Here is a 24028-nt window from a genome sequence, read left to right as displayed (position 1 = left end):
ATATCCCCTTATCCACTGCCTTTGGCATCCCCAAGAGATGTCCCTACATAAGGAGAGGGGATCCATTACCAGAAACTTCAGTTTTACCCATCTGCTGCTTTCACAGCAATGACCTTCTACTTGTTGAGCTATTTGGGCCTCCAACCTTCAAAGACAGGTAAGAGGAGTCAGCAGTGCCAAGAAACCTTGCAGGATCAGACCTTAGTATCCCATGTTCAAGCACCACCTGCTCTGCAGACTGTACACAGGGCTCATCCCACCTTGCAGAGCAACTCTAATCACAAAACCAAAGGACTACTTTTGTAAAAATATGCTTTTCTTCTTATTTTGATCCTATCCTTCTCCAAAAAACATCCTTCCTTGAGTATTGTAAACCTTAAGAACTTGCTCAACACAGACTAAAATTCTTCATGTTTGAGGGCTCAAGTGATTTTTCCATAAACTTTGTGGAATAGAAAAAATACAAAAATACAGCATACAGTAACAACTTCAGGCAGGGAACAAGACAAGTTCCTGTATCCATTTAGCCTGAGATGAAATTTGCAATTGCATGAACACACAAATTACAAGTTATTCTGAGAAAGATAACTTCAGTGGAATTCAAATGGAATCAAAACAGTACTGAAAAAATTAGAAGAAAAAAAACCAACAAAACAAACCAACTGGATCACAATTAAAAAGGTCAAAAATTTATTTTTCCTTAGGGCATAAGAGGCATTGTAAACAAAATACCAACAAACAAACAAACAAACAAATCACAAGTCAATTCTTACAGTCTGCAAGCATTTGAAGATAGAGTACCCTTTTCCCACCTCCCCCCGAACACTGCAAGCCTGCTCAAATGGTAACAGGCAACAATCCTGGGCCCTGAAGGTCCAGGGAGTTTTGACATGTCCCAAGCTGGGACTAAATTTTTCATGTAAGAAGGACACTGCATCTGTTTTATCAAACACTTAAAAAAAAAAAAGTCCAACAAAATATAAATATTACAAATAAAGATCAGATTTAGCACCACCTTTGGTCCAAGCAATCAATGAACTGGGAGATGACAGGTACAGTTTGTTTAGCAAGTCCTTTCTGCCTGAGTCTTTGAAAACATTAGAGGTTCGTATTGCAAGAACTTGTAATATCGCTGAGAAAACACTTCTCAAATTCTGGCAGTCCCTCACAAGCTCCCAGGGTCCTGCACACAGGGAGGGTGGAGCATCCTGGCTGGGCAGCAGCACCCAGGTGAGCAAAGATCACTCAGAGTGCTTGGCAGAGCCCTGTGGGACATGGCAAACACTGTGCCAAGGGTCTGGTCCTGCTTTGGCCCAGCAGAGCTCTGACTTCAGGCATGGCTGAGGAGCAGGGAGAGCAGTGACAGCAGGCATCCTGAATTTCCCTTTCCACTGACATTTGCCACCCCCCACCACCTGTCAGACTGTGGCACCTGTGAGCTGCCAGGGTGGGTGATGGCAGATGCCTGGAAGGAACTGAAGTTGCCTCAATGCAAGTTATTTCAGCAGATCTGGAACATGCAAATCAGGAGTTCTTTTATCACTTGTAGTCTACTCCAAGGCCTTTTTAGGCTCAACTTTTCCAATACACACACGTCCATCAGACGCAAGGTTCTGAATTTTTGCAAAGAGGTGTCACTGACCAGTTGCTGTGCCACAGCACTAGTGTATGCCAGGACACAATCACAAGGACCTGTGATAATCCTAGAAGAAAAATGAGGTTCATAAAACACCTGGAAATATTTTATGTTTCTTACAATACCCTCTCCTATAAGTGTCCAGAATTCAAATTGTCTTTTCCTTTCCTGCAGGAATTTTTGAGCAGTCCTGATTAACATTATTAAATGCTGTTCAGTTCCAAAATAACAACAGTTCTAACAAATGCCTATAGAGAAATGCTGAGATCTACTTTTAGGCACAGTAATCTGAATCTTTGTTCTGTATCTTCACATGTACAATTGCCCAAGACAGATGGTGTTTCTTATTCTCTGTTGAGACCCATACTGAGTTTCCACCTTTACAGACAGAGACGTGATTAAAATTTCCCAAACAAGTACTTGTTTTTCCTTCACTGCTTTAGAACACGCTGCTCTAGGGAAAAATCCCAAACCTCAATGACTTTACATTGTTTTGCAGTTCTCTGAGCAAGAAGTTGGTCATGGCACAGAGAGAAAGGCAGTCCCTCTGAGTGCATTCCCTGTCCCACACAGGGCACAGCCATGAGGACAGCTCTGAAATAGTTCTGGACTGGGCACTGCAGTCTAGTAAATTCTGTGAATCTGGATTAAGGGGGATCTTATGCTTTTCACAGCTCATTCCCCCCACCACTGTCATAGCCAGAGCAAATGAAAACATTGTACTATGATGATTCCATCAATTCTTGCTGGGATAAAGGCACACTTCTGTTGTCCCAGTCACAGAAACAGGCCTCCAGTACCACATGTATCAGCTGAATCTTCACAGGTCCCAGCTGATTTGTGCTGAAGCCTGAGGGAAAGTTCTAGACAGTCATTTGGCAAAAAGGAGATCTGTGTTTTCCTCACTGCTAATACATTTTTATGTTGGCCCACAGAAAACGTTGCTTGTTTTGTTAACTAGTACTGTAATCTGCATCCAGTCTTTACAAATGCTTACACACAGACTCAGGGACTGGTCACAAAAAGATCTGTTTTGTGCCAGTTTAGACAGACTGGGGTATCTAATCCCTCATTAACAGTAACTCTTGCCACCAATGGCAAAGATACTGTTAAGTGCAGAAAGTGTCACTTTCCTGTATTTCAGTTTTACTGGGATGACTGAGAAAGCTAAACTTTTTTTTTTTTTTATCATGCATATGATTTCCTCTCCTAGGAAAACCTCTCATAGACTCAAGCACATCTGTACCCTTGCAGGAGTTGTTCATTGTGCAAACAGTTTTATCCAACTGGTCAGCATCTCAAGCTCATTAAACAAAAACTGAACCATGCTTGAAGCTACAGTTAATATTTCTGTCTCTAGCTCACATTTGTTATGACATGCTGTGAATGTCAAGATACCTGTCACCTCTTTAAGAATTAATTCATGACCAAAAGCTTTAACATCTACATGATCAACAATATTCATTCCACTGCCTTCAGTGGAGCTGGATCAGAGGCCACAACAAAATATGGTCCAAAGCTGTTACCACAAAAAAAGGATTTCCCCAGACTCATTTTCTTCCTCTCTTAGCTTAACTTGCAACCCAAAACAAACTAAATGGTCTCCTGCCCATAAACTCTCTTAAAAAAAACCCCAAAAACAAACAAACAAAAAAAGCTCTCAGCTAACTCCTTCTCATATTTACTGCAACAGAAACTACACCAACTTCTAGACCTTTTCCAAAGCAGAACAGACAAATTGGTTCCCATATTAAAAACAAAACAAACAAAAGACAAAAAAGTGTCACCAACTTGACCACACACACACTAAGACCAGCCACACATTTCTCTATCTCTGGTCACCGACATACTCTCCCAAGATTCCAAGCTCCCACCAGGTACATTCCCACCACCTAGCCACTAAAAAATGGAGCTCTACACCAACACAGAAATGACAACAGCATCTAGTTTTCAAGGTCACATGAAGAACATCAACCACCCAAGAAACCCACTGCAAAACTTCACTTAGACCAGGCCTAGATCCATTTTTTTTTTTTTTTTTGGTCAACTAAAACTTTGAGACAGCAAACCCTCTAGGAGCTTCCAATACAGACATGTGCCATTGCTCTGCTAATGCAGAGGAGCACAATAGCTCAAACAAATTTCAGCCTTCCTTCACCAACAGGTTTAGGCTCCCAGTAACTCACTACCCGCGGTTTGCAGAGATAATCTGGGCTGATTAACAGCTCTGGAAACAGCTACAGATGTACACAGCCATCTGAGCTGCTTTCAACACTGGAGTTACCTGCATCTGAACTTTGGCCTAAGCAGCAATCAATCAAGCTGCTGGCAGGACTTCTCTTGACATGACATTTGATATTGAGCCTTAAGTGAGGAGGCTAATTTACATGATTCTCCCTTACCACTGCTAGCAGAGTAATAAGCACTGCTGTCTGCAATCAAATCTGCAATAAAGGAACAGCACTGATGTCATGTGCAAGTCAGCCAGACAGCAGAAATGCACTTATTCTATACACTACTGACCCCACAACACTCACTTCGGACCCTCAGTACAAAAAAGTCATTGTAATGCTACACACGCTTTGCTTTTGCAATATTCCAGGTTTGAGCTCATCATGAGTAATGAGCAAGACTTTTCAGCAAGCCTGTTCAGCACGACACAGAAAAATTCCTCCTAGCAACTGGAAACAGAACTAACTTCCTCCCTCCCTTAAAGTCCAAGATAGGAAGCAGATAAATCAGCTATTCACTGAAATACTTCATTTTTTAAAACATTTATTTTTCTTTTCTTTTTTATTTGTTCTAGTTTACTAATTGCTCCAGGCTAAGTTCCAGTGACTGCACTATTCTTTTCTGTCCTGCTTCAAGGGGACAGAAACAAACCGAATTAATGTGTTCGGGGGACCCAGAGTCAGGACAGAATTCAATGCCCCTCTAGTCATCACCCAAGAGTGATGATGGGATTTTGTTTATTTATTACTACTTCCCTGGTGATCCAGAAGCAGTTCAAGAACAAGCTCTCCAACAAAACAAGCTCTCCAACAAAAGAACTGTTTGCACAGAGAATGCTGCCATGTTGCTTACCTTTCAGTCATCAAGTACAGAGTCAATAACATCTTTGATGGGGAATATCTAGAGAAACCTGAAATATTTACCTAAATATTAAATGTTCTATTTTAAAAAGTTCTTACAGTGCCAAGTGATTCTCCCTTCCACCTGTTTTTCTCCTCCACCAAACAGGGACCAAGACAGGTACCATTGTAACCTAATAACCCTGATCATCAGGGAAAGGTCACCAAAGCCAACATTTTTCCAGAAGCACTATTAGCACTGGGTTGTTCCTGCCAACATGAACAGGTCTAGAACAGCCACGCTTGCCCACTCCACCAACTGAACCTCGGTGCATGCAAACTCCCAGACACACAAACTGCCTCAACTACAACAAGCACATATAACCTCTGTTTATCTTCTTTTGGTGGATCGGTGGCTTCAGGATACAGATTATCATAGCATATTAGGGATTGAAAAAAACCAACTTTTCTCAAGAACAAAAAATCCTGTCACAGAGCAGTGATGTATTTAAACCATTTATACAGAGAAAACACCTGCAGTGTCAGACCAAATAATTCATGGCCTTATTAGAAACATCTTTTTCCTCATATTTTATCTATCTCTCCCCCTGCCAATATAGTTACTTCTAATTTCTTTTATAATTTCTTTCCAAATGATCAACATAATTCCCATAATTTTAATTCAGTAACAAACAGGAGTCTCAACTCAGGACAGTAGTGGCTTATGCTGACAAGAACAGGTCTGTAAAACGCCAGTGTGAAGCTTTAACCCAAATTTATTTATAAAAACCCAAACACAAACAAAAAAAAAATTGCACTCTCCAACTAAAAATCAACACTACCTTGATGCAAGAACAAATGAAGAACATAGTTGATGGGACCAGCCCAGCCCTGACAATATAAAATGGGGGAAACAAATTTGTTCTGACTATGCCAGCCATGTCCGCACGCAGTGCGGCGCAGCTTCCGCTCCAGGAATTGCTGCGGAGTCCTGGCCCTGATGCAAGGGCACCCAAGAGAAAAGATCTCCTCATTCCACCCTTGGCACACCCTGCAAAACTGACACCCCAAAGTAGAGTTATGGGTGACTTTTTACAGACACCTGTGCTTTGCTCCAAATTTGGTCTAAGATGGAGGAGGAAAAGCAGCAACAGCAACCTACATCCCAACCCAAAGTCAGCTGACTGGGGGCTTCTGGATCCGGCCTTACATACAGTACTTTATTTGAAAATTACAGACACACACAACAGACACGACTACTGAACAGCAGAGAGGGAGAGAAAGAGCAACACAAGCACTGGGCAGCGTTAGCAGAGGCCATCAAACAGTTCAAGTGTGCGGACACATTCCCCATGCATCATCGCAGTGCTGGTCCCTGCTTCTAGCAAGCAACAAAAAGCAAATGAAAACAAAATAACTTAGACAAACATATGCTCTCAGACCATCAGACTGGTACTGTTGGCAGCTATCAAACACTGCACTGATACACAGCACTTCACTACATGGCTAAATAGCATCTGAAGCTGACAGAGAAGGAGCTGCTGGTGACGGAAAAGCACCAGCAAATAGCAGCAAAGCTCCAGCTGGTTTTAAAGCACTGCAAGATTTGCAGCACAGTGGATCATGGCAGAGCAGCACCAAGGCTAAGCAGTCCTGTGCACCCTTTGGAGGTGTAGGAACAGAATGCACAGAGCTTGCTTGTGCTGAGAACGGTCCATGCTGAGCACCCACAAGGGTCTTCTGTCAGTGTTAACTCTACCGATGCTCATAGGCTTCTCGCCAGTTTAGACAAGAGCATGTGAAAGAATTAAGCTGGCTCCTCAAAACCAGATTCCTAATTGGTAAAGTATTAGAGGTTTTCCAAAATCACGTTTGATACTATTTCAGTACAGCTGCAGAATTCCATTTTTCTGTTTGAATGCAAAGGTTGCTGGTAATATTAAGGCTTTTTGACAAACTTAAGAACAGCAGGACAAAAATAAAGCAGAAAACTGAGGTACACCTCCTCTCCAGAGTAATGAACTAGAGCCACAGGAGACGTACTTTCCAGAGCTCAGAGAGGCAAGTGCTCTGGCTTTCACATTTCTCTTGCACCTTACAAAAATAGTCCAGTTTTTCAAAGGTAGTAGATTTTGCTGCTACCTGTAAAGTCACATTATTTTTGACGGATGGAAGTTCTCCTTCCATTCAAATAGAATTTAAGACAATACCTCTTTTGAAGAGCAAAGTTTTGCCCAAATTTATTTAGGACCTGAGAGATCTACCTTTGCAAGCCAAGACATATGAATTCAATATTCAAAACATCTGTGAAATTCTGCAGGTGAGAATCAACCCAGATAAAAGGGAGACTTTTTCTTCTTAGGTTAAAAATAAGGACAGAAAAGTAAGGACCTGTAATAATATTCCCATAGCGCTTGCAATAAATACAAGTAACAATGCAGTAGCCAAACTTGGGACTGCACCAGCAGAATTATTTTCCCTTCTGAAGCTACCACCAAATCTGAAGTGCAACAGAGGACGTAACCAGCAGAGACAGACCAGAAGACAAAATCATGCATGGGTGACATACAGAGTGTTTCAAGCATAGCTCAGAAGTCCTGTATTGATAAGGATGTTAATGTACATTCTATACATAATCCTGGCAAAATGCTGCATAATCCTTATATTTCCACTAACAGGTGATACTTGTTTATGAAAAGCAGCCATTCCCAACCCAAGCCACCCCAGCTGTCAGTCTCTACATACCCAACAGTCCTGTTTTCATCCAGATGCCCCCTCCCCTGCATTTCCCCTTCCCTAAGAGTGCATGAATAGAGAATTGCAAACATTTCACACTGCACGTTCCACTCCAAGTCCTGGATGAGGGGCCTGTTTATTCTATGAATATTGCACTTATCCACTCATTGGATTTGCTTTTTCTCAAGAATGCAGAATATTTGGGAAAAAATAGAAAAAATAGTAGGATACAACACAGGAAGATATGAGTTATTAACAAGCTAGCTATGAAGATCTAAAATTAAATAGTTCTAGTTCTATTCTGTTAATACTAGTAATATGAAAATAATGAATGCTTTATCAAATTCCCTTGTTTTTCATATAAGATAAAAGCAGTAACTTTCTTTTTAACTGAGGAAAGCAATGAATATATATTACAATAAAATATGATTCATTAAGATCTGAAAGTGATGAAAACGATTATATAATGCCTTCGTCAAACTTTATAGCATCATAATGGAAGGAGTCTTTGGGTTACACATCCACGAGGGACAAATGCATTTTTTAGCTATACCCATGCAGATGTGAATTTCCATTTTGTAGAGTCTAGCTGCGAGACAATTACAATCTTTCCTTATTGTGTATTTGCTACTACTGAATACATCAATTAAAAAACTTCCTCTTGACACATCAATTAAGTACCCCAACATGTGCTCATCATCTCTTTTATCTTGAAAGGTGTGGCTTGCAAAGGACTGGTACATAGGACTACACTCACCCATTGCATGGGGTGACAGCTAAAACAATGAATGGGAATTGCCTCCCATGGGGAAGGACTCCTAACAAAATGCATGACTCTTGCTATTATGAGAAAGTGTTTTGAAAGGGGAGACAAGGGAAACCAGCAAATAAACTTTTCAGGCATTATATAAACCTCAATAACGAACTCAGAAGTGCTCATTATTATTAAAGTTGCAGTATACAGCAAGACACAATTTTCACATTCTTCAATTTTGTTCTCTGGCATTGGAGTTTGGAACTGCTGCTGGTCCAAATTCAAGACTTTTTGAAAAATACAGAGAGTGGGTGAGAGCAAGACAGCACGAGCAGCTGCCTCACCCCCCAGAGGAGGGCCCCCTTCAGCTGCAAATGGCTTTGCTCAAGCCCTGCAGACTCTTCCTCTTAACAATCTGGTTCAGGAATAAACCAGAAAGAGAAATTTAAACAGTACTATTGATTTCTGCATTGAGTGTTCACTGAGGTCTACATTACATTTAAATATTGCTCTTGATCCAGTGTCAGTTCTGACAAATTTAGAAATAAAAGGCGATGTTAACATTTTTAGAAAAGAGCTAAAACACTTCTAGCGCTATACTGTCCTCTGAGTACTCTGCCAGGTTTTCCTGCCCTGCAGTCAGCTTTTCTGATGTAGCTTAAGGCCTTTCCCTCTATTTCACAGCTAAGAGTGAAGGGCTGGCTATTTTGAGTATCAGTAGAACTGACCAAAACTAGCTGCTCGCTAATGGAAAAAAAAAATTGTTTTCCTGATATCTCTCAGTTGAAAATATCACACCTCAGTGAGAGATGCTATGACAATGGTAAGACAGGAGTGGGAAAAATTGCATTGGGAGTATTTGTTTTAAAAGTGCCCTTTTAAACACAAGCAGCCAAAACAACTACCAAGTGAAGGGAAGCCCAAATGGATGCTTTTCCACCAGGATGGAAGCCACCATGCCAACAATAATTTCTGGCACCAAGTAGGGCATGTGCACCCCATCCTCGTTGCTGGTACAGGTGAGGGCAGAGGGAGGCCTCAAGTGTGGCTCTGCAGCCCATCTACAGGGTCTGGCCTCTCCTCAGGAGGGTGTGAAGTCTTTGAGATATAAGAGATAAAGCAGCAACTGAGCCACGGAGCTGCTGTGTGAGAAAACCCTGGCAATACTGCAGGCAGCCTCACGCTGTGCCACCCTGCCCTGCCTGGAGCACTGCAAACCACCTCCCTGTAAAAGCCAGAGCCAGAGAAGCAAGCCAGCAAGATGGAACAGGAGCTGTGGGACAGACAGACGTCTGTCTCAGGCAGATCCTGAAGCCTCCTAACCTGAGCCTCACGGAGAACTTGCATCCAACTGGGGCCAGCCCTATGCAAGGCACATGGCAGACAGGCACTGGAACTGTCTGCCAAAAACACCTGTGTCACCCCACACCCTGCAAGGACTCCTGCAGTTCAGAGGTGCCCAGGACTTGGCTTTGCTGGAGGCAAATGTGAGTATTTCCAGTAGTCTGGGCTCTTCTGTCTCCTTGCTGCTCTTCCCTCCTTGGATAGGGGCTTGTGTCAGGCCATACCGTACTCAGAGAATTCAGTGGCTCAATGCAGAAGATCTGGGAGCTGTGCTTCACATCCCCCCAAAGAGATGACGTAGTGGGAATGTCTTTAAACAAAACTTTAGAATATTTTAAATAATAAGTTAATTCTTAATAAATATGTGCTTCAAGAAAATGATAATTATATACTGCACCTTTAAATAATGCACTTAGTTCTCTGCATTGGCTTCCATTTTGGTTTCTTTTATTGTTAAAGTGCATTAATTCAAAATAATGAACCACTTCCGCATCATTATTGTTAAAATAAATCATAACATTAATACGAATCACTAAGTCACTACTATTAGTACTGCAATCTAGCAGATAACTCTATGTATTGCTCTATTTAATACTGTCCAGCAGAAGAATATAATACTTCTATTATAATCTCACAACAGCTCCAGCAGTCTTTTATGGCTGCTACCATATTAGTACAACTAAACATGGGGAGAAGTATGAGAGACAGGGCCACAATGTCTCAGATACACATCCAGTGAGATGAAGCTAACTGGACATACACTTACACATTGTATGGTGAGATATCAACGTACAAAGAGGACCCTGCACTGGGATATGAGCTGTTGTGCAGTTACACCTCCTTCTCCTGCCACCACAATTTAAAGGGATCCCAAACAAACAGCCTCCCCTCCCCACCTGCACACAGAGAGCTGCTCAAACCACAGCACTGTTTGCAGCCTGTAGTTGTGGCACCTGGATGTTGTTTCAGCTACCGGAAGGACATCAGCCACGTTAGCTGTAAGCAACTCTCTCAGTGTTATCATGGAAATTAATAAAACCCCCAAACCACACACACACACACACAAAAAGAAAAAAAAAAAAAAAAAAAAAAAAAGAAAAGAAAAAAAAGGAAAAAACAGGAAAAAGACAGAACAACGTATAAATTTCCTATTTTTTTTGGCAGTGAAACATCCCCAGTAATATATGGACTTGTGCTGTTTTACTCAGCCCCTTGATCCCAGCTATTTTGAAGCCTTTATAACTTTTAACTTCCAAGCCAAATCAGTATGAAACTCTGGTGGAAAAAAGGACATGCAATGCTTTGTGTAAAACAGTAGTGAAATGGTCTTCTGGTACCCCCACCCCCGCTTAGAACAGATTTACAATGCTGCCTATTATTTAAAGGAATTAGATATTGATCTTGAGTGATTAACAAGGCCATTTAAGAAAACCCCCAAGCATGACTTCCTTAAGCACAGTAGGGATTTAGTAAACTATATTTATGGTACAAGGCTACCTCACTAATAACTCCATATTCCTAGCCTCTTCCAATGGGTACCTCTTCCATTTCCCACACCACCCACACCGTGTGCCACATTTCAAAACATTAGTTACGAAAAGCAAACAGAACTGAAGAGGCAGATTCCTGGTTAGATGTGTTGTAGACCAAATTGCTTTGATATTAAATCTCTGAGCCTGAGAAGCCCAGGCCCACCTTCCAGTACAAATGTACTCTTTGGATTCAAGTGGGAACAGAAGCACATATTTGGCTCCTACTTCAGTTTTAAGTCTTTTCTGGTAAAACCAGACACACACACAAAGAAAGTACAGTAAACCCAGAATGCACAGAAAGGACAAAAACAAAACACAAAAGCAATTCCCCAAAAATATACAAATTATGTGCAGACTGAGTTTGATGGCTTTTTTTTCCCCACTCATTGTAAACACTGATGTTGCAGAAGGTTACATAATTTTTGTCACTAATATCTTGGTGGGTCCTGCCAGCAGTCAGCACCCTTGGATTTGGCCCAGAGGGCAAAACAAGAATTAACACATCTGACAGCTTTGTCTTTAGTGTCTTAAGGGACTTTGTTGACTTTGACAACTTTTGAGAAACCCAACTCTGGGAAGAGAATCAACCAGTGTCACCTGGCAGGAGTCAGGCACAAAACCAAACATGAAGCCTACACAGTAACAGACGTGTTTAAGCAAAGGGTTTGTAGGTTTGTTTTTACAAGCACCAGTAGGCATCACTGCCCTTGAACACCTGAATCCCAACTCAAAGAACAAGACAGAATGAAAGGAAACAAAAAGCTCTCAACCCACACCACCTAATGGCCTTTTCTGGTGAGTTATCCATAACAACACTGAAGTCAGAGACCAAAACTCTCCACGATGAAAAGGCTCCAACTCTGGACCTACCAACTGTTGAGTATAGTTTAAAAAAAGTGAACATCTCCAAAGGATTAGAGTCCCTCTGTGTTTCAGAAACTTTCATTTGCTTCTCACTGTAAGTTGTGGAAAAGCATTCAAAATTCTTGGGTATTCCACGTATTGACAAAAATGAGGAGAAAGGGAGCCAGGATTCTAAAACAGTTTGGCACAGAACTCCCCAGGTAGATGCATGTGTATTTCTCTCACAAAAGGCACACATTTGGTTTCCTATCTATAATGGGAAGGATGGGAAGTCATACCCTGTTACACATACAAGATTATTAACAACTTCACAAAAAGGCATTTGACTATGCTGCATCTTCCTTGTAGTTTACAACATGTAAACCCCACAAACCTCTCCAGAACATGGCAGATTTGTCCTCATATAGACTCCTTTGTACAAACTGGAGCACAGGGAAACGTCTTTTTGTGTAGCAATTGTTTTTTCCACATGTACACAGCAGGAACAGTATAAATTAGGGAGGTTAAAGACATTGCAACATTAGTTCTTTTTCTCCAAATAATTTGAGGGCACCCAGCCTTTGAATGGCTTCACACCATTCATTATCTGGCAGTACCACCAGCCGTTTGGGTTCCTTTCAAGGACCTCCATGCAGACACCTTCCTGAAACCCCGCAGTCTCCTCATCCCCTTCATAGTCTGCAATGGAAACATAGATGTCCTTGAGATTGTTGTGGATGAACTGGGATTTCTCAATGGGCTTTGGCCTGACTGTGGACACAGGGATCCCATTCCTCTGCGTGGGGAGGTTGGAGGTGGTCTCAGAGCTCTCTGTGCCCAGCCGCTCTGGCTGCTTTCCCTTTGTGTCACCAGGCTGTGACCACGCGTTGCTGAAGGAGGAATTCCGACGGACGGTCCTAAGTTGATCTGTAGTTGTTAAAGACTCGTTTCTGCGCAAGGAGCATGACAGGTTGCTGTCCTTTGGTGGTGGAGACACAAACACTGACTGCGGACGAACAGCAAGTTGCCTCACACCATTCCTCATTTTAACTGGCCCTGATGCTTTTGAAAAGCCACCAGGAGGTTTGCTTGGGATGGGTGGTGTTGCACGTTTGCTCTGGTTAATGGTGTTCAAAGCCTGAACCCTCTTCTCTATCTTCTCCAAACTGTTTGACTTGTTTTCGTTTTTCCTGTTCCTGGCAAAAGATGAATCAGTCTCTGCTGATGTAGTTTCTCGCTGGTTAGCAGGGAGAGCCAAATAATGGGAAGGAGCCCAGCCTTCCATGTCTCCATACTTCAGGTACCACCATCCACTGGCTTGCTTTTCCAGCACTTCCACTTCTACTCCTGCTGGGAAGCAAATTTCAGAATCCTGTACCTTTTGGTATGAGTCAGTGGTCACATAGAAACACCTGGAGTCATTTTCTTGCTCAGTTTTGGCAGTACGGCTGGAGCAGAAGACGCCACGGGAAGGAGCTGTGATGAGATCAGCGGAGCTTCTCCGAACAGGGTCATCCTGGTTCTCAGAAGCTGTGCGGGGGGGGCTCGCAGACTCTTCACTTCTTGAACCTTTGAGTCCACCTCTGAGCTGCCCAGTTGGCCTCAACTGACGCCTTAAAGTGCTAATATCCATCTTTTCTTGGCTCTGAGAGTCTGCCTTGTTCAGGAAGGGTTTGGGCCTAACAATTGGCTTTGCTCTGATGGAAGGACTCTGCCCGGGATCTTTCTTCATGCCTGTTCTTGGCACACTACATAAGCCGACATCTGAAGCTGATCTTGGTTTTGTCTCCTCACTTCTGGAATAGTGACATTTTCCAAGATCAGGCTGAATGCTTTTGTCTGTCTTGAGCTTCGCGAGTGATGATTTAGGAGAGCTGGAACATGGGGAATTCCTTTGGATCAGGGACAGAGACGAGCTTTTCTGAGAATCAGAATCCCCACTAGATTCCTTGTTGGACAAAGCATCTTCTACATAACGCCTGAACCCCTCGTTCTCATAGATGGTTTCTTCTTCATGAGCAACTTCTTCTGAAGACTCTCCTACTTTGAACTTAGCTTTCTGAAGTGATGACACAGGTGAGGGCTTGAGGGGCTGAAACAGTCGTTTTTCAGGAGTGCCCTCTTCATGGTGACTTTCACTCACTTCACACTCCGAGTCAAAGCCAAAGGCAGGTACATCATACTCAGGTTCTTCATATTTCAGCTTGTGGGGAGAGTCCTGGGTATCTGCTGAAGAAACTGCTCCAGGAGTTGTTCCTTCTTCAGAGTCCTTTGGTTTACTGGGAGGTGCTGGGGGAGGAACCTTTGGGCGGGTTAAAGTACTGGTTCTTCTGTTCAAATTCGGTTTCTTTCTCTTGTCAATGTAAGATGCTGGAGCCCATCCTTCCTTCTCTCCAATCTGCACATACCACCAGCCACCAGAATTCTTTTCAATAACCTAAGAGGTAACAAGGAACATGTTACTTAGACAAAAATATCAACTCAGTGCTTCCTACTCCTCCCCTTCCAATCCACTCCCATGCAACAGATAAATATTACAAATTTTCCAGATACACTGTTAATGCTCACCTCTGCTTTTTGTCCTCCACGAAAGCTTATGCCATCAGAGATGCATGACTGGAATTCAGCAATGGTGTAATATTCCACTTCCACGGAGGGTGGCTCTGGTGGCTTGGGTAACTGAAAACCCTATGGCAAATAGGATGCTTTGTTCATTTAAACCAAAGAAACAGTCAGCTAAACAGCAGTATGAAAAAGAATTGCTTTTATTCACTACGACTCTTCCTTCTTCCTGTGCTACTTCCTAACACTAACTGCTCAGTTCTCCAGAGCAGGAGCTGATGTATTGATATGGGCTACAAGAGAAAAGCCTTTCAACATATGCACTGTTCATGCCACCTGCACCAACTATTAAAACTGTAATAATCTTTATCTGAATAGTAAAATGTACTTGTGGGTGATGAAGTGTGAGCTGCCACTGCAGTCACACTAAGAGCAGCCCATTTACACTCAGATTTTGTCCAAAAAGACCAAGCTCTGGATGACATGCCACAACTGCAGAAAATTGCATTGCAACAGACCCCTAACAGATTCTGCCTATCATTAAATACATTATCTTAAAACGTAATCCAAATGAATTGCCGCTCTGTGTCTGCTGCTGGACTTTTTAAACAATCTGAATTAGTGAAGGATATGAGCTAATAGGCATCTCTTGTAGCAAGAAACAAGGATAAATCATAGACTCCCCTAGCTTTGCCCAACTAAAGTGCTAGAAGGGAAGGACTTTACTGCTTGATCAAAACAATTCCAGTTCCTCCCCATAACAGACCCAGAACCTCTACTTAGTCCCAACACAACCCTCGTAAAGGCTCTATGAGAAATGGGACACGGCTATTTACAGCCATTTTGGCAGCATAGCAGACTCCTCTAAAAGCTAAGTGCCTTTACATTAAGCTGCCACATTTTAGAATTTACTACAATTATTTTCTAAGGTGATAAATGGGAAAAGGGTCCTTTTAGGAATTTCAATATTGAAAGCTGAGCACACTGCTCATCTGCAGGGCAGCTAGGTGAAGCTACACAGCTTCTACACTTCACTACTTAGGGTTCTGTGAAAGAACATAGGTCAGAGCATAGGTCAGAGCATCCACAGACAAACACAGGACAGACAAAGACACAAAATGATCCTGAGCCATCAATGGGAGAAGGGCATATCACATACTGTGCTTTATTCTCCTGCTCCTCTATTTCTATGATACCCTTTCTGTAACTAACAGTTGATGTTTCATCACGCACAGCATGTGGCATATCACAGAGAATGCATCTCTGCACCTTAGGAACCATGTCTAACAATGTTATAATTGGATGTTCCTGCACTATAAATGCTGAAATACAGCAGAAGCACAGCATAATAAAATGCCTTCAGATAATAGGATGGTTTGGATTAAAAGAAGATAATTGAAAACAGCAGATGTGCTCAGGGTTTCACATATAATATCAGAGTTATTTTTAGCATGGGATTAAGTGTCATAGTCTTGCCAAAACAAAGTCTAATTGAAAATAATGCAAAGAAAAATGGGAAGAAAATGGTAATATGCTATTCATGTAGTTTGTTAAGAAGCCTCTCTGGTGACAGAAAAATTACAAGTCGCATACGGCTCATAAAGGGTACAGCGAAGATTAAACACTATGTATTGCCTAGATAAACAAGCTATTAGCATGACTTTTTGTATAAATACACTACTAACTAGTTCCTATTGAAGATGACAGTTCTAACCTCAAATTGGTACAAACTTCCAGGATTCTAGCTTTGGGGATAAGAAATCATAGGGGGTCTCATTCCTGTAGCACACATCCTTCCACAGAATTCTGAGCCACTTTAAACATGCACAAGAGTGAAGCCTAGCCACCTGAAAGGGGGCAGCAATGGAAAGAGGGGACACGTTCCCAGTTGCTTAAGACAAAAGAAGGTCAGAAATTTCAGTCTGGGCTAAAGACACCCAGAAGATATTTAAACCTTCTGAGTTAGCCAAACAAGTTTTAATGCTCATGCACAGAACACAGCAGCTTTATCCTATTCTCCCTTCAGACTTGATTAGTTGGGGCAACATTTTGAATAACAGAAAACATGATTTATCATTAGGATGCCCTGAGGTCTGCTCAACACTTAAACAATGAAATGAACAGGCATGCAAATAAAGGATCCCTCCCACCTTGTACAGCTGCACAAAGTCTCACAAAGCACCCAGACACCTACCCACTGCTAAGATAAACCATAAACCAATACACACCAGACTGGACTCTCTTCGTGGGGGTGGCCTTGTTCTTAGATTTGGAGAACCTGAGCAGGAAATGGAACAGTGAAAGTTTATTTAACTTCACAAGTACTGCTAAACACATTTTTCAGCAGCTCTCTGCTGTTACACAGTGTGAGAATAGAAGTCAGTATTTGCAATATTTAAGGCATCTCTATGAAACAAGATAGGAAACTGTGAGGGTATATTAGAAATACCAAGGTAGCTTAGCTATTCATCTCTGCTAAGCCAGCAAATTTAAGAGGAAATCACTGCCAGAAAGCAGTGCATTGTATTTTCTGCTGGAACTGACCAGCTCCATTGGAGACTGGCCAACAAAGGACTGGCTAATACCTATTTCTCTCCACCCCCAGTAGAAGTAATTCACTAAACACTCACATTGTCCTCTCGCCTAGAATTTTGCTATTCCTTACACAGAATAGCATCAGCATCCGCATTTCGCAGATGAAGTAGTAAAAACATCATAGCAACTTGTCCCCAGGAAAACAGCAGAACAAATGCAAGAGAAGACACAGGTGGTCTCCTCAACTTGAACATGCTATCACATTATCTACATTTCTGGGGTAGAAGGGCACATTTTAGAGCATTCAAAAGGAAAAAAAAAGTATTCTTTGGAAAGATTAACAAAGTAAACACATGCAGGCTAAGATAAAGAACCACCAGACAGCCTGTGTATAAAGTGAAGTTAAATTTTATCACTACTAGTGAAGGACCACATTCTAGAGTTCCTCTTGATACATCTACAGGCTATGCAAAGCTCTGTTTTTGTGGACTTGGCTGTAAGGCCATGACATGTGGGACCTTGGCTGACAGGCAATGCCAGCCCTGAAAGGTAGAGAACAAGAATTCATCGCAACCTTGTGAAAACCCAGACTACTTTACTGCCTTACTTATTTGAGCTCTTTGTGGTGCTATCCTTGCTATGGCTGGGGATCCCTGGGCCAGTTTGGAAGCCTGTTTGTCTGCAGTCATCATAGCATTGCCATTAGAGTCATTGCACAGGATGGGCAAACTGATTTCCTTCTTGGTGATGTGAGTTTCTGCAGACTCGTTTTCTCCTTGAGCTTCCTTGTCAGTAGATGATTTCTTGTTCAGCAGGTTACTGATCTCCATGATGTTTCCTATGATTTCCACTGGCCCAGTTAAGTTCTTTTTCCTAGATGGAAGATCATCTTTAGCCTTCTTCAGATATGAAGCTGGGGCCCAGCCTTCTTTGCCCAGATACCTGGAGAGGCGAAAGGAAACACCATCACATCAAACACAGCTTTCTCACGCATTTCAGGTAAAACAGCTAAAGCAAAAATGATGGATGAAAACATCAAACAAAGTTTGCAGTTCTCCACCAAGATTTTGCAGTCGCTACTCATTCTTTATCCATTGATTAGACATATCAAAGTCAATTGAGCCAGCAGTTAACTGTGTAGATGAAAGCCACTAATCCTAAGGAAGGAGTCTCTCTGGACAATAAATAGTTACACACAAGGTAAAGAGCTTCACCAGTTTGTTTTATGCCTCCCCTAGACAGTGCTAGGCAAACTTAGTATTTTCCCACACAGCAAAAAAGCAAACTAGTAAGTAAAATATTTTAATAATTTTTAAACTTCCTAGTGGCAGCTCAGATTGAAAATGGGCTAAAATAAGAGTATACAGCTCCTTGCACAGAGAACCTGCACCTGCAGTTTAAGATCGTTGTGCAAGCCTCCCTTCCTGAAACTACAAAGAACATTGGCCCCCTTCCACAATTCCCCACAATTCCCATTCCCTCTTCCATAATTCCACATGAGCAGCTTTCTGCCATGGAGCATGTGGGACCCTTAAATTACTGCAGCTTCTTCTAGCATTGCAAGATCAAGAAACAATTTGTCTGAGGAAAAATGGCTTTGATGAAGACTCATTTTCCTGAACAAGCTACAGGCAGTTTGAAGAAATAAACTAGGAAATGTGAACAGACACCTGAATCCAGTACATGTTCCTGAAACACCATCCTGAGTTTATCATGCTACACTTCAAACTGAGGTAATTCTTCTAAACTGGGCTTTAGGGAAGAATTTTTTTTTTCTAACTCCTGCCATTCCTAACACCTCAGCAGGGATTTCAGATTACAATCAGACTCCAGGGAGGACCATGTGGATGAACTCTGCTTTCCCTAATGAAACCCTAACTTGCTACAGTGAGAGTCACTGAAAACCTTCTCTCTAATCTCCCAAGATACTCAAAGCAGGCACTTGAACTGTAAGTGAGAAAGCAGGCATCATTAAGATCCTGATGCTCAGGAAATCTGCAGGAAATAGAAGGGTTAAAACAGTAGAACTCTAAGGTTCTTTATTGAAAAGGGAGCCTCATTAGACAGCAGAGGAAGGATCTGGGGCACATGGGATATGAGCATTTCATTTCCTGGCAGGTGAGCATCTTTGCCATGACAACATTTGGATTCTGAGGTTTCCAGTGAGATTTCTGCATCAAAGCTCATCTGCTCTCCCTCATGGCATCCACACACTTAAGAATGGCTCTGGGACTTTACAGGGCGAACAGGAAAATGCAGTGTAGATTTGATTCTCTAGACTTTATTACCCTTCCTGTATAAAAGCAAATACAATTCTATCAATGACCACAAGGATCTTTCTCTCCAAAATCCTGCCTTTTCCTCCTCACCCACCTGGACCAGGCAGGATACTAGAGATTCTGCTTCTCCTTACATACTTGCCTTCTGTCACACATGAAGGTAAAGATGTAGGATCTCTCCTGCTCAGGGAGTTTAGTGACAATTTTTTCCAATGATTCTGATGTCAAAGCAAAGCATCCCAAGAGCTCTGAGCTTTGTGTGATGCATGGAGACTAACAAGAAGTAGCAACCTGGTACTAACTTGATTTGACTTTGAAAAGATACACAGGATCCACTGTGTGATGCTATGTCAAGAAGCAATTTGGGTCTATTAAATCCTGCCCCTTTTGAGGTTTTTCTGCTAGGCCTCAAACCAAGCCAAAAAAAATGAAAAGGAAATAAGGAAATACATGCCACAATTGTTGTGTCAAGGCATCACCCAGTGCTATTTTCCACCCTGAAGACTTTTGGGTTCATTCCCTTTTGCAGCTGACAGCCCTTTTGCAGAGCTGCTGACCAGTGCTCTCTGCTGCCTTTGCATCAATATGTTTTTCTAAAGGACATTTCTGGGTTTATACAACGTGGAGGTGTAGAGGTCTCCATCTGTGAGAAAGCCACAGTGGCCAATGCACTGACCACTCCAGTTCCAAAGGTTACTTTCAACAGAGCTTGATTGTGCAAAATCAGCAAGAAGAAACAGTTTACATCCATCTTAGTTTGTGGGAGACTTAACACGTTTAAGATCAGAAGGGCAGCCACAGGCAGGTTCTACACTGGCCTGTTAGTTCTGCTGCCAGCTGTATGTATTTGGATAAGCCTGGGTAACCCCACTGCTACAAACACCTCTGATCTCACATAGTTTCTCCCAATGAATACTAGCAGCAACAGATGGACAGTTAATAACTCTGGGCAACATACCCTCAGTGGAGAGGCTGTTGTAGGCTACTTCTTCCTGTGTCAGCCAATTTAACCTGAAGTTAATTCTGAGCAGTAGTTACTAGAAACTACTGGTTTATTTTTGCAATATCAAAAATAAAAACTACTTATGTAAGTGAAATATGCTTACATTTTTTACCTTGGTCCTTGAATTTATTAATCTTTAAGCCTTTTGAAGAATAACCTTAGAAGATTCCTCGATCTTCCCCATTTTATAGGTGAAAGAACTAAAACAACTGTTAATCAATTTCAGCAAAGTCCTGAACCAGTAACAATTTTCATTTCACATCTTAAGAGTTGACTCACAAGTATCTTTGCTTCCTTTATGTTCAGCACCTACTGCAGGCATTTGAAACCCCATCCTAGATTCCTCCTCACTTCAGTGCTGCCAGCACCTCCCAGCTGCACTTCATTCTCATGGGCTGAGGCTCAGAGCAACCACAAAATGAAGGATATGAAGGCAAATCAAAACAGCTTTACTTAGCATATTGGTACCAACTTGCCCTGCAGTCAGTCCACTTGGGCACCACAAGATTGTATCTCTTGCTGCCACCTGGAGACAAAGTAAGATCTAAATGAGGGATGCTAATGCCAGCTATGGCACACTGAGAAGCACAGATCTACTGAACTCAACAGAGAAGTAAGCAGGGTCCCAGGACAGATCCTTTCTGTCATTTCTCCTTAGTTCTCTTTTTTTTTTTTTTTTTTTAAGTCATAATGCATGTGGGGCAGCATGAAGACAGACACCAATATTGCCTGTAGCTTGTACAGCATTGAATTGGGAGGGTCTAAGAATTAGGTGCAGTGATTTGGTTCCTTCATGCTTCCAAAACCCTCCCTGTTTATATTACATGAAGGAAAAAATGGATTAAAACCATAGGAATGTTAAAAAAAGTCAGAAGTGCCTCTGTAAGTCTGAGAGTCACATCTGCTTTCCAGCTCCAGAGCACTGGAATTACTCCAGAGGGAAGCAAACTAGGGAAATAAAAAAAATAGGAAAAAAAAAAAAAAAAGAAAAGAAAAAAAGAAAGAAAAGAAAAAGAAGGACAGGAAATGAGGATCAGCACATGGCCAAGAATTTGGAGAAATTACATATTTAAGGTGGAACAAGCTAATGCTTTTAAGGTGGATTCCACTTACAAACTACTGGATTTGTTTTTCTCTCCACACATTGAAGTGTGTTCAGTCTGTTTTCCAGCCCAGGGTTCGACTGCATTCTCCTCCTGCTCCCTCTCCCCTCACACGCACAAGAGGAGGAGTTGCTCCTTCCAAGGCAGTCAGTACTCAGAGAAGCAAATTTCTGCAGGAAGGGAATCCTTTTCTGAGGGGTACCTAACAGCATTCAGGGCAGCTTACACATAACAAACAGCACAGCAAGCTGGAGATCAGCCACCCAGGCTGCAAAGGACCAGCTGGCAGGGATGCATCACATCATCAGCATTTCTGGAACTACTGCCCATGGGAAAAAAACTCGAAGAGTTTAATCCTCCAGGAGGAAAGTACCACAGTGTTCCAAAGCAGCAGAAAGGAGCACAGTTGGCACCCCATATACTTGTCACACATACGGGGAGCACGTAACATCTTCCAACAAGAAGAGGGGTTTCTCAAATCAAAATGCCTCTTCCAAAAAAGCCAAAGCACATGCTGCAATCCCCAACTATCACAGGGTGGCTGGGGTATCCACTGTCCTTCCAGCAGATTGCCATGAATGAAGATGCTGTGGAAACCATTGCAGCAAGTGTCATCATGCTCCAAAAGGCACTCCTGTTGTATAGAAAAATGTGTCTTTTGGGTTGACTCAAAGAAGTGTGTGAGAAAAAGGGGAAAAAAATTAAACTAATTGTAGGAGTGCTAGTATGGCAGAGGGGAAACCTACAGTAGTAACCAGGCTACACTGCAGAAATAAAATACAAAAAATTAACTAGAGGTGTCTTGCAATGGTTCTCCCCTCAGAAAAACCTATGTGCTCGATTCCCCTATCTGAAACTTTGGATCCCATTTCTCTAGACAATTAAAGGAGAAAAAAATGTGACCTGACCAAACCCAGGCATTTTTGAGCTCCTCCTATCTAGAGTGCCTTCTTGGCTCCACTGCTATCTTTATTAGCTTATTTGTTCCATGGGATCATTAGATAGAAAACTGATATTTTTTATTTCTAAGTAAGGCAAATCAAGAAAAACAACATTGCTTCAGTCAGCACTTTCGCAGTTGTCATCCATAGCCAATAAATCAAGCAGCATTCAAACAAAAGCAAGCTATAACTTGGGAAGGGTAAGAGGAAAAAATCACTATAATTACATGTTGAATGGAAAAAGATGACTATATGAGATGTTCTGCACTGCTGAGAGATAAACCTCCATTTTAAGCTACTTGTTGTATCACATCTTGTTTGAAGAGAAATGGGACGTCACAGCACTGAGAGGTTCACATGCAGATACAAGACAAGGGGCAGAACCACAGAAGAGCACTTAAACCTAAATGCTGTGTGAACCTAGATGAATAAAGCTCTCATCAAGTGCTCATCCTGACACCCTACATCACTGAGACAATATCTAACTTACAGTCTCCCTGTAAGCATTTACAAAGGAGATTCTTAAATCAAAACTCTCTGCTAGGACCACTGTTCCAGCTACATAACAAAATTTGTTGTACAATAACAACTTCACCTGGCCTTGGAATGCAGCCCCTCTACATTAGGAATATCCAATGTAGACAGACAAAAATCAAAGCAAATTAGCTGAAACCATGGGTAAGCTTGCACAAGGGCTATAGCCAGCAAACTGATCTTGTATCCCTGAAAGTAGCACTACCTGCCCCAAACAGCTCAAGAGATCACAATCAGCCTTTCAGCATTGCTATAAATAGATTTAAATAGGTTGCAGAATAACTCTTATACTGGAAACACATTAAAATTATATACAACAGAAAGCCTTGTTAGGTCTCACAGATCTTAACTCAGATATGGGCTTTTAACTTGAACCAAGGAAAAAACCTCGAAAACTGCAAGTTATGGCATTTCCTCACTGGAATGGTCCACAGCCTTTGCAGACACTGCAGTGTTACTTTAGTCACCATTCTATCGCCTCAGACTTTTCTTTATATTTCTTCAAGAGGCATTATGAAAAATTTGGGCTTCCCTGTCCAGCTACAGAATGATTTAAATGCTAACATTCAGTAAGTGATCAGAAAAGCTCATTGCCACAATTTCTGTGGGTTGCACAGCTTCTTTACCTGATGTACCACCATCCTTCCAGGTTCTTTTGGATGACCTCCACGGTGACCCCTTTCTCGAACCCAATCTCATCCTTCCCCTGGCTGGCGTACGGCTGGATAGTGACATATTTCTCTTCTGGTGAGGGGAGAAAAGGCAACATCAGTTAGGGTCAGGATCAGCCCAGCTGTTTTTCCGCACTGCTTGCTTTTAAACTGTTATGCAGCGATTACGTGAAGCCATTACAGAAGGTGGAGCCCTGCTCAGGGGCCCACTGGTTATTTATGCTTACGACATGACAGATAATCAGCCCCTTGCCACTACCCTGCTGCTGATAATCACTAAATGTTTCCATGCCAATAATGACACAAAGTCCCCAGAGAGTTCCCCCCGCCTTCTTCTCACCTCCCTCCCCCCTTCCAAGTTCCTCGAGCGGGTAAGGGAGAGGATTTGAAGCTGGACTTAACTCCCATACTGTAACTTGACAGACTCAATCTGGCTGCCAAATCAGCCGAGCATCACCGCGGGAGCTGCAGCCAGTTGGCTCTT

The 24028-nt window shown here is 42.1% G+C and overlaps 1 protein-coding gene across 3 annotated transcripts in view; it reads right to left on the bottom strand.

Annotated features, from left to right (window-relative positions):
* Positions 1-667: 667 nt before the first annotated feature.
* The window catches only part of SH3PXD2A (SH3 and PX domains 2A), a 248293-nt gene continuing 224932 nt past the window's right edge, over positions 668-24028 (bottom strand). For all 3 annotated transcript variants that reach the window (XM_053983427.1, XM_053983428.1, XM_053983430.1), the window contains 5 exons: positions 23500-23617; positions 17621-17955; positions 16707-16756; positions 14485-14604; positions 668-14353 (listed from right to left, as the gene is read on the bottom strand). In XM_053983427.1, the coding sequence (XP_053839402.1) occupies positions 12458-14353; positions 14485-14604; positions 16707-16756; positions 17621-17955; positions 23500-23617 (2519 nt within the window). In that variant the 3' untranslated portion in view covers positions 668-12457. The remainder of the gene's footprint in view (positions 14354-14484; positions 14605-16706; positions 16757-17620; positions 17956-23499; positions 23618-24028) is intronic.

Source organism: Vidua macroura, chromosome 8 (assembly GCF_024509145.1).
Source record: "Vidua macroura isolate BioBank_ID:100142 chromosome 8, ASM2450914v1, whole genome shotgun sequence".
Lineage (NCBI taxonomy): Eukaryota > Metazoa > Chordata > Aves > Passeriformes > Viduidae > Vidua > Vidua macroura.
This window is presented reverse-complemented; position numbering and strand designations above follow the sequence as displayed.